Raw genomic sequence first — 18,791 nt, 5'->3', positions numbered from 1 at the left:
GTTGTTTTTTTCATTGTGGACGCTACGGTTTTTGATTCAGTGATTTATGTCTCTTGATGCCATTTTTGACTTCATGCACTACAAAAATGAGACATTTTTTTCTTTTTTTCTAGTTTTAATCAAAAATGTTTCGCTCCATTAATAAAACTTAATCATAAGCAAATAAGTTTTTCCAATGAAAACATAATCTTTACGCAATCTTTACGCAAGAGTTTTATAGTGCTTTAAAAACTTCTTATTGCAATTAAACAGCCCTTGCGTTTGAGCAGTCGGTCTTGCAGAATTGGGACAGCACGCCAAATATTAGCGAAAAGACCTGGAAGCTGGGTGGGGGGGATCTCCCATCTCTACTTTCATTTGAAAAAAAATTTGAATTTTGCTCTGTTTTTAATAGTGTACTCATGGTTACTCTAAATGTTAGGAATCCCTCCCCCACAAATAACTCTTTAAATAAAATTTTACTTTTGAACCCTGATTCCAAATGTATAAGATTCATGAAGCTTAGTGGCACCCCTCAAAAGCTAGGAGCCTAAGAATATTTGCCAGATTTACGAAAAAGGGAGAAAAACCTCCTAAATGTTAAAGAATCTGAATGACAATCCCTCGATAAGCTTCAAAGTATCCGAGAATATAAAATATGGAATTTTAAAATTTTTTTGGCCATAAGAAAGATGATAGATGTGCGTTTATTATTTTTTTTGTCCAGGGGTGATTGTTTTGAAATAATAGTCTTAGAATATCAGTAGGGGGCTCATTCGAGCGGAAAGTAAAAGATCTCTTGTCCTTAATTTTGAGGTAGCCGTTTTGTTCAGCGTAGTTGAAAAGCACAGTAACTGTGCCTTTGGAATAACATACCCCCTCCCCCCGGAGCTCCTGGGGAAAGGTCTTTACGCCGTGGAATTTACCCATTGTTCGCTGTTTACGCATAGTATGTAAAATTGGGAAGTATACTGAAATTTTTAGGAAGGGGGTGAATTTTCTGCTGGGGGGATATTCAACGGGGATAATTTTCCGTGACGATGGGAGTTTTCGTGGAGATGGAAGAGCTTTCCAAGGAAAATGGTACACTGGAAGAATTTGCTAGGATCCCTTCACGAAATTCTTTTTATTTGTCTTGCTTTGATGCAAAAATAATACTATTTGCTAAAAGACATGCAGTCCATAAGAAATTTACTGTTACTATTAACGATGTTTGCAATAAGACTAGGGATTATGGAGCCTGGTATAGCTACGCACCATTAGGATGTGCATTGTCGCATTCTCTTATGGGGAAGAGAGGTAACTAAAGGTTGGAAAAGGTATTTTTTCGGACACTCTCAGAGAGATGTTTCTCTCTGTCATTTGGAACAATTCCTATTCTTTTAAAGTTTATTATTGCTATTTACTTTCACTGAATAAAAACATTTTTTTTTACTATCTCTTTGTTTTAATAGCACATCCAAAGTCATGTTACGTACGAGGAGGGCTACCACCCTGTCGAACCCAAATCTCTAAATCAGAGTTTAACTTTTGCACAGCAATGCTTCAAGAAAAGAGTTTATTTATAGTGTACTTTCAATAAAATACTCACCTTTTTGGTGGTGTTCCCCCTTTCTTAAACATAGGATAAATTTTATCAAGTTCATAACCTTTATTGGTTGCTTTAAACTTAATTAAATAAAAAAAAGTTTTTTTTTCAAGTTAAAGTAAGGAGCAGCAGTAAAAATTAAAACGAGCAGAAACTATTACGTATATTAATGGGGTTGCCACCTCCTCAACACCTCGCTCTTTATCTTAAAATTTTTTAGTACTTTTAAAAAAGAGTCTTATTGTTCTAATTAAACGGCCCTTGTGTTTCTGTAAATAATTGGGATCAAAGTTCAGACTTTAGCTTAAAGAACGAGATTTTGAGGAGGGGGCAACCCCCTTCATGTACAGAATAATTTCTGTTCGTTTTAACTTTTTATGTTGCTCCTTACTTTCAGTCGAAAAAACTGTTTTCTTTTAATTTCTGATCTTTTTTTTAAATACTGCCAGTAAATCTTACCCCACCTCTACGGAGAAACCCCACCACCATGAAATATCCTTTAGACAATCCAATCCCTGCGAAAATTTATCCCGCACAATTACTCTTTACCACTCCGCACGTGAAATTGAGACGGAAAAGAGAAAGCAAGACATATAAAAATAATTCAGAATTCTGGAAAATTCCCACAGTGTATCATTTCCCCTGACTAGATTAATCCCTGGAAATTTCTCTCCCCACGGAAAAACACCAGCAGAAAATTTGTCCCCCCCCTCTCAAACAAAAATGTAGGTATGCATCCCAGTGACAAATACTATGTGTAAACAATGGTCAAATTTTATAACTTAAAGACCTTTCCTTGGGGCTGTGGTGGGGGGACCTTGTTATACCCAAAGGCATAGTTATTGGGCCATTCAACTATGATAAACAAAATACCTATCTCAAAATTTCAACTGGACGATTTCTGGGAAAAAAGCGGTAGGATAGGTGGCCTAGTTGCCCTCCAATTTTTTTGGTCATTTAAAAAGGGCATCAGAGCCTTTAATTTCCGTTTGAATGAGTCCTTTTCCGATAGCTTAGCACCACTGGGTCAATACGATCACCCTTGAAAAAAACACGCATTCGCGATCTTTCTTCTGGAAAAAAAAAAGAAATTCCACATTTTTGCAGATAGGAGCTTCCAACCTATTCGGTAGAGTCCTCTAATACGCTGAATCTGATGGTGTGATTCTCATTAAAGTCACTTGACTTTTATGGGGTGTTTTCCCCTTTTTTCAAAAATTAGGAAAATTTTCTCCGACTCATCTCCTTTGATGGGCAAGACTAAAATTAATGAAATTTATATATTTGAAATCAGCATAAAAAGCCAATTCTTCCAATATATCTATTGGTATCAAAATAGTTTTTTTTTACTGTTTTTTACAGTTTCGGTTACAATTGAGCAGTGTCGCTGTTTACTTACAGTTCATTATTTCGAACATTTTGAACCACAATTTGTTCGTATTTTTCTTTTGGTTGTTATTTTGTATGTGAGGGAGTAGCTCCCTCCTCAGTACCTCGCTCTTTGCGCTAAAGTGTTTGTGAGTTTGTAAAAAGCTTATTATTCTAATTAAACGACCTTGTGTGCTAGGAGTCATTCATGAATAATTGGAAGAAAAAGTAAAACATTAGCGTAAAGAGTGAGGTACCGAGAAGGGGGCAACCTCATATACCTAATAATTCCTGTTCGTTTTAAGCTTTAATGTTGTTCTTTACTTTTATTCGGAAAAATCTTGTTTTTTTTTATTTGATAATAACCACAAGCCGAAGACTTATAATATCTTTGTTTTATTATCATATGAAAATTCATAGTTACGAAGCTGCTTAAGATAATATTAAATGCTAAAATTTGCCAAAAAATAACACAAACAGATTACTGTTTATATCGGTCATTATTTAACAAGAGTCTAACTTTAGCGTATAGACCGAGGTACTGACAAGGGTGAGAAAATCCCTCATATACGTAATATGACGGGGTTTGCTCCTTCGTCAATACCTCGCTCTTTACACTAAAGTTTGAATTTTGTTCCAATTCCTTAAGAATGCCCCCTGATTCCCAAAAGCCGTTTAATTAAAATACATAACTGTTTAGAAATTACTAAATTTTTTAGAAATTAGCTGTTTACTTACAGTTCATTATTTCGAACTGTTTGAACCACAATTTGTTCGTATTTTTCTTTTGGTTGTTATTATGTATGTGAGGGAGTAGCTCCCTCCTCAGTACCTCGCTCTTTGCGCTAAAGTGTTTGTGAGTTTGTAAAAAGCTTATTATTCTAATTAAACGGCCTTGTGTGCTAGGAGTCATTCATGAATAATTGGAACAAAAAGTAAAACATTAGCGTAAAGAGTGAGGTACCGAGAAGGGGGCAACCTCATATACCTAATAATTTCTGTTCGTTTTAAGCTTTAATGTTGTTCTTTACTTTTATTCGGAAAAATCTTGTTTTTTTTTATTTGATAATAACCACAAACCGAAGACTTATAATATCTTTGTTTATTATCATATGAAAATTCATAGTTACGAAGCTGCTTAAGATAATATTAAATGCTAAAATTTGCCAAAAAATAACACAAACAGATTACTGTTTATATCGGCCATTATTTAACAAGAGTCTAACTTTAGCGTATAGACCGAAGTACTGACACGGGTAAGAAAATCCCTCATATACGTAATATGAGGGGGTTTGCTCCTTCGTCAATACCTCGCTCTTTACACTAAAGTTTGAATTTTGTTCCAATTCCTTAAGAATGCCCCCTGATTCCCAAAAACTGTTTAATTAAAATAAATAGCTTTTTAGAAATTACTAAAAATACTTTAGCGTAAAGAGTGAGGTATTGAAAAGGGGGCGAACTCCCTCATATACGTAATAATTTATCTCTTCATTTTAAGTTTTAATGTTGCTCCTTACTTTCAGTTAGCGAAACTTCTTCTTTTTTTATTTAATTTCTGATTGTTTTTGAAATAATGCTGCCAAATCCAGCGCCTTTCATGGAAATTCTCTTTTCCCATTAAAAATTCCTCCATGGAAAGATCCTCCCACATAACACTCTCCCCCCACTAGGAAAAATCCCCCCGGAAAATGTCTGTATACTTCCAAATTTTCTCAAAAAATAAGGTGAATTTTCTCGTATCTTTTGATAGGTAAGATTAAACTTAATGAAATCTATATATTTATGATCAGCATAATCATCCAATTCTTGTGACGTATCTATTTGTATTAAAATTCCGTTTTTAGAATTTCAGTTACTATTGAGCCAGGTCGCTCCTTACCTACAGTTCGTTTGAACTGTTTATAAATGTTATAGTTTTGGAATCAGCATGACAAGTCAATTTTTTATTGTGCATGATGTTATCGAAACTCCTTTTTGGGAGCTTTAGATGCTTTGTAGAGTGAGTTTTTCCTTTCATATAGTTTATAAACATAAACTATTGAATATCTAAAGAATAAAGATAAAGCCAAGTATTTTTATTGAAACCTTGTTAAAAACAAATTTCCAGATATTGCTTGTTTCCTTCCTAGAATATTTCCTGACAGAACTCATATTGCCCACCCCTCTACCTATTTACTTTTGGGCCAATTAACATTTGAATTCAATCCTTTATGATACAGGAGAAAAATAATTCTACATTAAGACGAGATTCATCACCCCACAGAACCCACATCCAGGCCTAATCCAAGAAGGGAAATTAGCGATTAATTTCTTTCACCCACCTCAAGACCCACTTCTATATTTATATGATGGCTTTTGAACAGTTAGGAAATTACAACATTAAATACTTTTGCTGAGAAATCAGCTACTGGCTCCCCAAGCTAAAAAATAGTTTTATATGGGCTACTTGACTTTTTACGAACAAATGCGCTATCGCACGGCCATATTGCCTCTGAAGCTGGAAAAGCTCAATCTATAGTTTTCCGATTTTCGATAATTTTAAAACAAATGCCTAACTCTGTGTGAAAGAAGAGTTGAAAATTATGAGTTTTCATAATTTCTTGATAAAATGGCAGGAACCATAACTTTGGTGTGAAACAATCTTTTTGGCTATTTGAAATGGACACTAGAACTATGAATTTCCGTTCAAATGACACATTTTCTGATTTTCTACAATTATTTCTGTAATACAATCACCACTGGGAATAAAAAAATCAAATGAAAGCGCATCCGGGAACTTCCCTCCGGAAAAAACTGTAAAATTGCTCATATCTCTAGATGGGAGCTTGATACCTCTACAATAGGGATCTCTTTAGAATCCAGTGAGCTAATTTTCATCAAGATATTTTGCCCTTTTGGAGGTGTTTTCCTCCTTTTTAGAAAATCATATAAATTTTCTCAGAGTCGTTGCATTTAATGGTTGACTGTAAACTTGAAGACTTTTATAAATTTAATATCACCTTAAAAAGTTGATATTGTTACCAGTAGACCAGGTTACTCCTTACTTAGAGTTTGTTATTGCGAACTATTCGACAAGGAACCATTAGATCAACGGAAAAATTTAATAATCATAAGTGGATTGAATAAGAAAAATAAACATTAACGGTATTTGTCAATTTTTTCAGGGTAGCTTTCCATTAGTCTCAGTATCCAACTCATGGTTGTCTCACTTCTTTTGCCGCTTGCAGTCTGTGTTCTATATATAATAAAGGCCGCCACCGGTACCAGAACAAGCAATGGAAGAGCAATATTACCATCAGAATTACTGCTTCCATAAATAAATATTGCACTAATTACGATCAATACAGTCCCAAAAATGATTTTCTGTTCTTGAGTTAAGCTCTGTAAAAATGAAGTTACGTCATTTGTTTTTGTCGCTGTTAATCGGGTTGCAGTAGGTCTTTCATATGTTATGGCCGTTTCATCATCTTGGTCTATGTAATCTACGTCATCGATATCATCATAGGTTTTATATATATAAATTGGTTCTGTATTATGAAAATCATCCTTACTTTGATTCAACAAGAATTTGTTTGAGACGATTAAACTATCATTACTAAGCTCTTCTTCTTCCGCAGAATCTTGCAGAAACTTTATTAAGTTTTTAACAGACTGCACCTTTTGATGATCGTTATTTCCTGCAAGCTCCACTGGGCCTATGCTTAAATATGTTGGATTCTTTGCTTCCTGAGGCATAGGATTTCTGGCTTTGATATTCTGACTTGGTGTATAATTTCCAATTCGACTACTCAGCTGCCAGAGTCCAGAAGCAACAGCATTTGGAATCAGAGGAAGACCATCAACAATAGTACTTCCAACTTGCTTTAAGCCATCTCTGACAAACTGTGTGTATTTAAAGCTTGTATCATCTTCTTCTTGATACTTAAAACTTGAAATAGGAGGACTCGGACTCTGACTTGGACGCAAGAGCCCTTGATTACTCATCAAGTCGATTAATGCATTGACGGTTTGGTTGAGTTGTTTAATTTGTTCTATAGGTGACAATGTAGATGTCAGAAAAAGAGGCGCTACTGGACCTCTTAAAGTCACCCTAGTGCCAGGAACAATATTTCCATGTTTTTCACCCTCTCTAATTTTGAAAGAACAGTTCTTTTGTGCTAAGCAGACTATTTCTGGCATTTCAATTGTCTGTCTAGTACTTTGGTTAAATAAAAACAGAAATCTGTGATCATCAATTTTACCTGATATGGGGAAATCAGACATATTTAGCACTAATTCATGATTGGTATGAAGTAGTTGTGCTTTGCTAGCTTCTTGCATTTTGTCAATTCTATTAGGAATTGGGAAAATAATGTTAAATACTTGTTTACTATCATGTGTCCTATTTTCTATGTCATTAATTGCACCTTTTTCACGTAAATTGGAGGTATTTAGTGTACTTTCTTTATTTTCAACAAATCTACTTTCTTTTAAATGTTTATCTTCTGGATTTTTTTCACCTTTAGCATCTTCATCTGCAAGCCGAAAAACCTCACCAGTTTCACCACTAGATTCGTTAAGGTTATTTGTATCGTTCCTTTTATTACCAGCTGTGGATTGACTCAAATCCAAAGTGTTCGAAAAATCAACATTATTAAAACTGCTGTCGTATTGGCGAGAAGTGCCTAAAGTTGTTATCACCTCCATAGCATGTGTCGTTGCATCAACACTGTCAGCATTAATCGACGCTGAGGCCAAGTTTTGAAATATGGTAGAATTTAAATTATTTTTGAACTCACTGTTATAATAGAAAATGTTCCCGGTTGTATATATATCAGTCGGGACAGAAGTAAAATCTTCTTCTAAAACACCATTTTCGATGTCAAAAGTTTCTCTGCTTGACGTGGTTGTAGTCTCTGACACTACAGATTCAGCATTATCCCCACTTTCAAATCTTTTCTGCCTATATTTATTGTTTTTCTTTATATTAATGCCACCAAACTCTTCATATAACGTTCTATTGACCTCTTGGCTCTTAAATTTTTTTAATGTGCTATCGTTTCTGGTGCTAAATGAGCTATGATCACTTTTCACAAATTTTCTGTTATATACAATCTCTGCAGGGGCCTTTTTTTTTAGCTGTGAATTTTCTCTCAAATTTTCATTTTTTCTACTGATTTGAAATATAAAACTTTCTTTAGCAACTTTTGCTTGAGCATAAACTTTGTTTTTACTTACACTCTCAAATTTACCATTTTCTGATTGAAATAGCATTGGTAACCCTTTCACAGCTATGCCTAGCAATAAGAAAAACAACTTGACCTTCATTGTATAGAAGTTTGTGCCAGTTCATATCACTAATTATTTGTCGAAATATAATTATCAGAGTAATTTAGCTCCAAAACTTGTGGTTATTTGAAACCCCATAGCACTTAACTTACAATCAAAATGATGACTGGTTATGTTTTTCATAAAATAATTTGAATCACAGATACCATAATACCTTACCGTTATAGTCCAGCTAGGCGTGTGAAGAGAACCAAAATAAAAATGTTGACGAACAATTAATGCAGATTTCGATATCCTCGTGCCATGAGCGAGGTGTTATTTTAAGTAAGTTTACTATAGCGCATATGTTTTGTTCAATCAACTGTTACTTTAAATGGAATAAATATAGCACAAATTTTTAATTGATTCAAGTGTTAGTATTCTATTGTTCTGTAAAAATAGTACGACACTAAGCTCTGTACGGAAATTAGTAACAACTTGTTATCAAACAGTTTGAGAAGGCGAACTGTAAGTAAGGAGCGATGCGGGATTTTGATATTAATAGATATGTCAAAATAATTGGCTTGTTATGCTGATTCTAAATATCTATATATATTAGGTTTACTGTTACTCATCAAAAGCTGCAAGCGGAGGTGCCCCTTCAAAAAGGGGGAAGGTGCCCCTTCAAAAAGGGGGAAGGTGCCCCTTAAAAATCAAAGAGACTTATTGAAAGTCAAACCATCAGATCTACTGTACCCGAGGATCTTATTGTAGAGGTTCCACTCCCATTTGCAAAGATGTGCAATTTTTTATTTTTCGCCATAAGAAGGATCAAGGATGTGTGTTGATTGTTTGGGGGACTTTTTTTGTTGTTTACCCAAATGGTGGTCGCATCGAGCCAATAGTCTTTGAATATTGGGGAAGCGCTTATTCGAACGGAAAGTAAAATCTCTAGTACCCTTTTTAAGTAGCCAAATAGATTGGAGGGAAACTAGCCCCCCTAACACCCGTTTTCCTCAAATTCGTCCAATAAAAGCTTTTAGATTGCCATTTCAGCATAGTTGAAAACTCCAACAACTTGACCCCCTAGAGCCCCTGGGGGAAGATCTACAAGTCATGAAATTTCCCCTTGTTCCCGTATAGTATTTGTTATTGGGAATTATACAGACATTTTTTGGGGGAGGAGGTAAATGTTCTTATTCACCATTATTTTCCACTGGGAGAAATTTCCGTGCGGAGAAAAGTTTTCGGGGGGTGAACTTTCCAGGGAAAACTTTAGACTGCAGGATTTTGCCAGAATTTCTATACAAAATTATTTTTTTTTGGATTACTTTCTCATTGCCAACTCAATTTTAAGTGAAGAGATGTTAAGGCAAATTGTCGGAGGGGAAATTTTTAGCGGGTCGAAATTATTTAGAGTATCTTTCCGTATGGGGTGGGGGCTTCCATAGGAGAAATTTTTCTTTGGGAAGAACTTCACGGGATAAATTCTCCAGAGATATTTTTCTACGGGAACAACTTTCTACTAGGGGTGAGGTATTTGTGAGAAAACTTTTCCACAGAGAAGGGAAATTCTAGCATGATTTTAAAACAATCAGGAAGTACAGTATTTTTCAAATGAAAGTGCTCTAAAAAGAAATTTCACCCGGAATCGTTGGCAAGATTTTCCGGGGGATTTTTTTGCTAGAATAGAGTTATCTGGGGGGATTTACCCAGCAGGGAGGTATTTTACGTGGTAAAAACTTTACATGGAGGAACTTTCCGTTGAGGGTAAGCGTGAGGTTCCGTTGATGAATTATTCAGTATGTGAGGGGGTTCCCTCCTTCTCAATACCTCACTGTTTACGCTAAAGTTTGAATTTTTCCCACTTATTTAAGGACGAATTCTGAGACACAAGGGCCGTTTAATTAGAATATCAGCTTTTTTAAAAGTTCTAAGAAAACTTCAGTGTAAAGTGCAAAGTGTTGAGAAGGAAGCAACCCATCAAATAAATTATCATTTCTGTTCGTTTTAAGTTTTGATGTTGCTCCTTAATTTCATTTGAAAACACTTTTTTTTAAATTTAATTTTAATGAGAAGTACCATTAGTACAGTAAATTCTGTGTAGGATAAATAGAATTCTGTGTAGGTAAATAGAATACACTCGATCTTATTTCCTACATTATATTAAGTATTTTCCTACCATTTTCCTACCACGCCACCTAGGATTCATACGGTATGAATCCTATGACTTAGAAGCAACAATATAAGCCAATAAAATAATACCTAAGAACTTTACGATATTTGACGAACAGTTGATGAAAAACCGGCATTATCGTTTGCCAGTTATTTTAAGCAGGTTCTCAATTGCACACTTGTGCGACAACCTATCACTTCAAACAGGATTAAATAAGAAAAATAAGTTTTTTCAACTGAAAGTAAGGATCAACATTAAAACTTAAAACGAACCGCAATTATTACGTATATAAGAGGGGGTTGCCCCTCCTCAAGATCTCGCTCTTCACACTAAATTTTTCAACAATTTAAAAAGTTTCTTATTGTTCTAATTCTCACCGTGCAAAATCCCCCCACCAGCAAATTCGTCCACCCCTCTCCACCCGAAAAATGTATGTATATTTCCCAATTAAAATACTATGAGTAAACGATGGGCAAATTTTATAACTTAAAGACCATTCCTCAAGGGCTATGGGGGTCATGTTATCGCCAAAGACATAGTTATTAGGCATTTCAAGTATGTTGAGCAAAATAGTTATCTCAGAATTTTGATCAAACGATTTTGGGAAAAAAGTGGCATGGGAGGGCGTAAAATTTCTGTTAGTATGAACCCTTTCCTTGTTTTCTAGGCCTAGTGGGTTGATACGATCACCTAAAAAAAAAGTAAACAAACAAACACGCACCCGTGATCTTTCTTCTGGGAAAAAAAAAATTCATAATTCCAAATTTTTGTAGATAGGAGCTTGATACATCTGCAGTAGAGTCTTCTGACACGCTGGACCTGATGGTGCGACTTTTTTTTAAGTTTCTATGACTTTTAGAGGGTGCTTTCCCCTTTTCCCAAAAATCAGGAAATTTTTTTCAGGCTCGTAGCCTTTAATGGGTTAACCACTTAATTAAACGTATATATTTAAAAACATCATAAAAATCGAATTCTTTTAATGTGTCAAAATTCCATTTTTAGAGTTTCGATTACTATTGAACCGGCTCGCTCCTTACTTAATATTATTTTTATAAACAAGCAATAACTGTTTATTTTTTCTCAAAAACTGCTCCATATTTCATCCAAAAGGTTGCTATCTTGTTGTTCTTTTTTGAAAAGACAGTATGTGCACGCTAAGGCAACTTTGCTTTAAATATAACATATCAATTTTGTCGTCTGTAATTGATAATGAACAAAATTTGGTTCTATATCTATTACCAGCTTTAAGGGAAATAGCCAAAATTATGTTTGTAGTAGCTTTTATAACTTTAATAACTACTTTAGTAGTAGTTAATCACATCACCCCTGGATCAAATCACCCATTTTCGCCAGTTTGGGCAAAAGATATCAATTTTTCAGGCTTAATCAGCAGCTTCTTACTAAAACTGCCAGAATTGTTACTTCAAAACTGATAGGCTTTTGCTAAGGGTAAAGGGAGAGGCTTCACACCTTCCTTGGTAACCTTAATTCACCAACAGTAATCTCCAGCCTGAAGAATATACCAAATAGTGGGCTATACCACCTATTTAAATTAACGAAGCACTTACCTTGAAGATATGTTACTTTTCTTGTCTTTTTTCAATTCTCTAGCATTTATGACACATATGAAAAATTTCACTTTTTTTAGTCTAAAAAAACTCGTGAGTCGTCCACAGCAGTCTCTATGTGTTATCAAACAATCAATTTTCTCCGTCTGCTTACCCTATTCTTGGGTAATTTACTCCTTTTTAGGCTATTCCTACTGGATCTTCAATTTGGCCGAAAACACCACCTTATTCTTAGGCTTTTCTTAGCTCTCAAAATTTTAAAGTAATTGGTATAGTGTTGAGTTTTGTGAATATTGCTTAATTACATAGGCTGTTTTTATAGGATGAATTAGCCTGTATCTTAAAAACCGTGGGTTCAATCACTGCCACCATTATAGAAGGTAAAAGTGGGAACTAGAGTAGTACTAAGGCTTACACTGCACAGCCTACGTAAAAGACAACCTAATTAAATTACGAATTGTAGGATTATGCTCTTATAACCTATTGAATGCCTCTGGGAGGTAAAAATCTGACATTGGAAATGTCCTTCGGATGATTGGATTTTCGATACAAGTTTAACCTTATCTAACCACGTTTTTGTATGACCGTCTAGTCTTCCCTGAATGAGTCACTGTCTAGTCAAATTGTGTTGCGAGAGCAATACTTTGGCTTTGTCGTGTTTTTTCCCTAGCAACCCGATTTTAAGAATATAAACACAATTTTTCAGGTTCCAACCATAGTCTTGTTCATCTAAACAAAGATCTACCGACCCGCCTTCATAATGGCTGTTGCCCAATTATATATCACAGTAAATAATTTTATCAAGCCTCAAATCGATCAGGTCAAACAAATAAAGCTTAAAAAACTTTTATATTAACATTCGTTGATAGAAAAGGCCGTTGAAAGGCACTGTTGGACCACTGGCTCTAATGATCAGATAAATATATTTCCATAGCTTAATATAATCCCCTCTCTAAATTTTATTACTTCGCCCCCTGCCTTAATTATCAGATAAATACCAAGCCAACTCTAATCTCTTTTATTCTTTTCCATAATAATCTGACACAGCTCACGGGAAAAAGCTGTTAGTTTAAGAAAAGTATAAAACTAGATCTACGTTGCACGGGCAACGTGAAATGCTGCGGCAACGTTTGTTCGGCTTCGCCGAGTAAAGTGTTGTAAGAGCAATACTTAGGTTTTGTTTACTCGCTTCAATTAAACACTGAAGTTGTTAATGATCTTAAAATAAACAAGTCTCCTACATGTCTTACCCGCTGGAACCAAATTGGTCTTACCATCAAATACACCAGAAACAAATAATAGGCACACCAACTAGCAAAAGTTGCGAGCCCCTCATAGTCGAAGATGATTATGATCTAACAGCTGACAGTTGCTTAAAACTCCCCTGTATGTCTCACAATTGGTATCGGCCTATTTTTGGTTTCAGTGTGCACCTTAATACTGAAGTTGTCAACCCCTTTAAACTTTCAAACAGGTACATCTCATGAAGAAATTTTTCTGCCAAAAAATGGATGACGTATACTTTGATCAGCTCATCAGGAGCTATCGACTACCGTCGAAAAAAAATCTATCTGTCTCTGTTCCAAGGTTGACTTTTTTGCCGTAGGCTAATTTTCTAGCGTCATCGTAAAACCTGTTATGATCCGGTGGCAATGGGGGAAAATGAGCCTGGGAGAGGGCCTAGATACCCTCCAATTTTTGGTCATTTAAAAAGGGCACTAGAACTTTGAATTTCCGTTAGAATGAGCCTTCTAGCGACATTCTAGGACCACTGAGTCGATACGATCACCCCTGAAAAAAAAAACAAAAAAAAACAAAAAAAACAAGTAAGTAAGTAAATAAGACGGCACTAGACCTTTAAAGTCCAAACCGGCGGTGCTGATCTCCGTTTCATGGCCCTTCAGCCAGGAAGTGTAATGGGGGGGGGGCTGGGGGCCAACCATCCAACAAAAAAACAAAAAAACAAATAAACACGCATCCGTGATCTGTCTGCTGGCAAAAAATGCGAAATTCCACATTTTTGCAGATAGGAGCTTAAAACTTCTACAATAGGGTTCTCTCATACGTTGAATCTGATAGTGTGATTTTCGTTAAAATTCTATGACTTTTAGGGGGTGTTTCCGCCTATTTTCTAAAATGAAGCAAATTTTCTTCAGGCTCGTAACTTTTGATGGGTAAGACTAATTTTGATGAAACTTATATCTTGAAAATCAGCATTAAAATTAAATTCTTTTGATGTAACAATTGGTATCAAAATTCCGTTTTTTAGAGTTTTAGTTACTATAGAGCCGGGTCGCTCCTTACTTCAGTTCATTACCACGAACTGTTTGATTTTTACTTGTCTTTGAAAACTCCCTTTTCAAAATTGGTTTTTGTAACTAATCCAATAAAAGTCAAGATATGCGTTGTTGCACACCAGACGTTGGGATGGAGGCCAGTAGATTATTTTGTGGGACGGAATATATAGGATTTAATGTCTAGTCTAGGTGATGAGACGATGAAACCTCCATTGGTATTCTGAAACAATCGTTTATACAAAAAAAACATTTTTTAATCTATACGCACAATGAGCTATGGTGCACAAAACATCGATTACTCAAGTACAATTACCGTCTGAATGGGACATAGATTTTGCAATGGCTCAGTACTGGATTTATTTTGCTTTCAACTAAAACTTTTACATTCCTACTGTTTTGAATGACAAACGACAAATAAAATACTTGCAGTTACCTAAAAACTTTTTTTTGTTCCAGTCAAGATGTTGTCGGTAAAGCAATATAAAACCACCATAATCATTTGGGTCCATGTCTGTGTCTGTTCATTTTAAACTATAATCTTGCAATAACTTTCGCTATTACTACTGTTAGATCAAAAACAATCGGATAGTGAAGACTTTGAAATTGTTAGCCATTTGTTTTTTGTAGTCACATAACAGTCTTCAAGGGCTGAGAGAGGAGATAATAGCAATATCACCGTCAAATATGTATAGTTAAAGTATGTAATACAATTTAATCTTGATAATTTAACAAATAAATAAACAAATTGTGTAAAATATATGATGACTTTCACTGAGAATCTTTCACTACAATGACTATCACTGAGAAGTTTACAATCGTATAATAGATCATGTGATAAGATTGTTTCATGGCCTATATGCCTTTGCATCCAATTTTTATTTTATTTTCTATTGAAAATATTTGCAGTAATATTTTACTGTCTAAAAGCTTTTCTCTTTTTCTTTAATAGTCTTAAGTATATTCGTAAAAAATTCCGTTCGTGCATCGATGTCTTTGATAATTGTTTCATAACTGTCAAAGGCAGAATTTTGGGATCTTCTTTTTCTTCCAGCAAAAAATGGTAGCCAAAAAGGAATAGTACCCACAGCAATAGATACTAGTCCAAATCGTATTGCTGGTGAAGCTGAATCTCTTATATATTTCCCAATTGAAAATGGAGTTGTACTCATAGGCACTAGGGGTGGTAGTGTCGTCGGCACTGGTGTAGTTGTTGTAGTTGTCGCGGTTGTTGTAGTGGAGGATGCCTGCCTTTCGAGACTAGATGTCACAGTTTCATCACTGCCTTCATAATATTCATCTTCTCCAGGAAAAATATAGTCATACAAGTAGTCTTGCTCTAAGTTCGAACTTGTTCTTCTTTCTAGTGTTTGGGGAGGTGTTTGCAAAATTGGATTAATTGTAAATTGCTGTAAAAGCATTTGCAGAGGATTATCTGTAATTTCTTGTCCAATATTTCCTCCATTAGGATATTGCAAAGTTTTTACATAAGAATCTATTCCAATATCTTGATTTGATTGGTTTTGTTGTTCCTGAGCTTTTTGGGCCAAAAAGGATAAAATAGACCCAAGAGTTTCTTTAGGGTTGCTTCCTTGTTTACCAGCACTTGAGTACAGAATGAACGTAGTATGTCCACTGTCCAGTTTGCTTGAATTTATACTTTTTACCTTGTTTTTATTCGGCCTTTGCCTTCTAATTTTAGTGGTTAGAGGCTGCAGGGTTGTTTTGGCTACCGTGGAAGAATCTGTGCTGGAGACTAAAGATTGCAATGCTGACAAAATACTCCTAATTCCAGATATGTCAACCAAAGTTTTTCTTGTTGTTGCAAATTTAACTTGATTAGGTCTCTGAGTGGCTAGAAAGGGATAATATCCATAGTCAGAAGAATATGACGGGACCTGAAAACTAAAAATAACTTATTTCAATATATATTAGTGGTCACAGTCTTTATAATGATGCTGTTACAGTTGCTAAAAGTATGTCATAGCTAACATATGCCTAATCGTTATCGCGAAGTATTATTTTAACATAAATAAATGTTTTTATATATAAAACGATTCAAATAGAAAATACCGATTGGTTTATTCTTTTTGTAAAAAAAACATTCTTGGCTCAGTACCAGACTCTACTTTTTGGGAAAGAAATTGCATGAATCCAGTCAGCGCTATGAAACATGACAAATTCACTGTGATGGCTCAGTAGAGATGATAAGACATCGAATTCTCTTACAAATAACTTTAACAACTTTAATACGTACCAAACAAATTTTGGAACACAAATGAAAAAAATCAGCTGCTGCGTAATTGGCTGAGACTTGACGTCAGCATCACAAGCTTAAATACTAAGTGATTTCGCTTGAGCTTGCCAAAACAGAAAGCCTAAAACATTTGAATTGAGACTCGAAAAGGGGTAAAATGTTATCAATAACCTTTTAAGATTCATTATTATTATAGATAAAAAGGGATTTGCAAATGTGCATTGGAAGCCAATTAAAAATGGCCCTATGCGTAAAAACCCTAAAGATCAAATATACAAGCACACACAATCTTCGCTACACCACATTCAGAATTATACATTTGAACTTAGAAGCTGACACTTTATTTGAATAAACACATATTCCGTAACGAAGTTTTTAAGCCCTCTAGAAGTAGCAACTGATAACCCAAAAATTCTTTTGACTAACGTAGAAAGCCCCTGATATCAGCTCAAACACTCCACCAGATCATCATTTTGCCCTCAGGGTTGCTAACCCTACTGATTATTACAGTAGTAATGTACCATTAACTATACACTAAGATGCTGCATTACAGTTCACTTCACATGGCAAAATGCTACAGTTTTCAATGCTTCCGACCGCATCGGCAAATAAATAACAATCACATGCAACGGCACTAGTCATAGAACTATAATACTTCTGATCAAATATTCTATGTATAGCTATTAGGCGTAATGCAGCTGCAATAACCCACCTGATACCATCACTAAAATCCCTGCTATTTTACCCTAAGTAGGATTTTTTTCCATGATGCAAGATTGTCCCTTTAAGGGTTAAAGGATGTCGAGAAAACTAAGTTTTATTTTACTCGGAGGCCGCACCCTTCCCACCATCTTGTACATACTAGTATTGATGCTCATATTTATTTCTTTTTTATTAATACCAATTCATGTGAATTGGAGGGAGATATTGTCACGTTGTTTTTATTCAATCGGGATGAATACAGATTTCCAGGGGAATACAGACCTCTGGAATATGGAATTCTAGGCACTTCTTGTCAGATTTTCTTTATGATTACCAGCCACCAACACCCCACCCCCTTACAAAAAGGCTGATTATCTTCTTTTTTCTTTTTACTCTGTTTTTAATTATATTTGCATTTAAAGAATTTTAGTTTTTCAATTTCTTTCTTTTCACTCTAATCAGAAATAAATGATAATTTGCCCCACAGGCTGGACAAAAGCACAGAAAATTGTGCTTTTTGTTGGTGAAAACAACATATATTTATGGGTTCTTTGATATTTCTTCACCTCAATTCTCTCTCCCAAGGACTCTACCCCTAATTTTTTCTCAACTATAACCCCGTAAGATTTACTTGGGCTCAATTTTAACAATTAAATTATGACATTATTATTTAGTTTATTTTATTTCATTTCCAGAAGTTCAGTGCCTTTCTAAAAAATGTTAATTTCAATCAGTTTTTTTCAGTAAAAATACCTAAGGCTGGACAAAAATTGAAAATGTTGGATAACTTGTGACAAAAATGAGAATATTTGAAATCTGTATAACAAAAATCGAATATCCATGATTTTCATTGACAAAGATTGAGAATATGTACGATCAAAACAGGAAACAGTGGCAATTCTGGGATAAAATTAGAAAAAGGTGACTCGATTCATCTACTGCCCTCTAAACGAGCGTTCTTAAAATAGCTTTTAAAGAGGTTAATTTAAACGAGATTGGAGTGACACTAATTGAAGCTTCTTATTGCAGAAAATTGGCATGAGAACACTGAAATAAAAAAGACATTATTCTTGCAATTTGAAAGGCTTAGTTATAAAATCCAGAAAATTCAAAAGGTTAGCAACCTGAAATTCTTACGAAAATTGGGAATCTTTTGAAAAATCAATAGTTTCGCTATTTGAATTTCAAAAACAAGAATCGTGAACTATTAAAATAAAAAGTGTTTTCAAATCTGTAGAATATAAATCTGTAGGTCAGAACGGATCAAAAATAAAATGAAAAACAAGGCAACTTGGGGTTAGAAGATATATGACAGCTAGAAAAAAAGAAAGTGTAGTTAATAGATCAGCAACAGTGAAAAATTACAATAGTTGAAAGTATTCAAGCTGTAGTACCTCAACTTTTAACTAGGTTGTTCATTTTCATCCTTGAATTTACATTCATCTGGTCTTCCTCTTGATCTTCTATCGTTTGATGCTCCAGTTTGTTTATTTTGGGACGTTATTTTGTCCTGTAGGCATTATAGATCTTCTGAAAATGCTTTTGTAAAATTACGTTTGTTTTGCTATTGGACTTTTAACTTTTCCCTTGACTTCTTTTTTGTCATTATAAA

General features: G+C 34.7%; 1 protein-coding gene across 2 annotated transcripts in view; it reads right to left on the bottom strand.

Annotated features, from left to right (window-relative positions):
• Positions 1 to 14,921: 14,921 nt before the first annotated feature.
• LOC136029022 (uncharacterized) overlaps positions 14,922 to 18,791 on the bottom strand; it is a 30,222-nt gene continuing 26,352 nt past the window's right edge. For both annotated transcript variants that reach the window (XM_065707040.1, XM_065707039.1), the window contains exon 3: positions 14,922 to 16,125. In XM_065707040.1, coding sequence (XP_065563112.1) covers positions 15,144 to 16,125 — 982 coding nt within the window. In that variant the 3' untranslated portion in view covers positions 14,922 to 15,143. The remainder of the gene's footprint in view (positions 16,126 to 18,791) is intronic.

This window comes from Artemia franciscana, chromosome 7, assembly GCF_032884065.1.
Source record: "Artemia franciscana chromosome 7, ASM3288406v1, whole genome shotgun sequence".
Lineage (NCBI taxonomy): Eukaryota > Metazoa > Arthropoda > Branchiopoda > Anostraca > Artemiidae > Artemia > Artemia franciscana.
The sequence above is the reverse complement of the archived record's forward strand: the minus strand, read 5'-3'. Positions and strand labels throughout refer to the sequence as shown.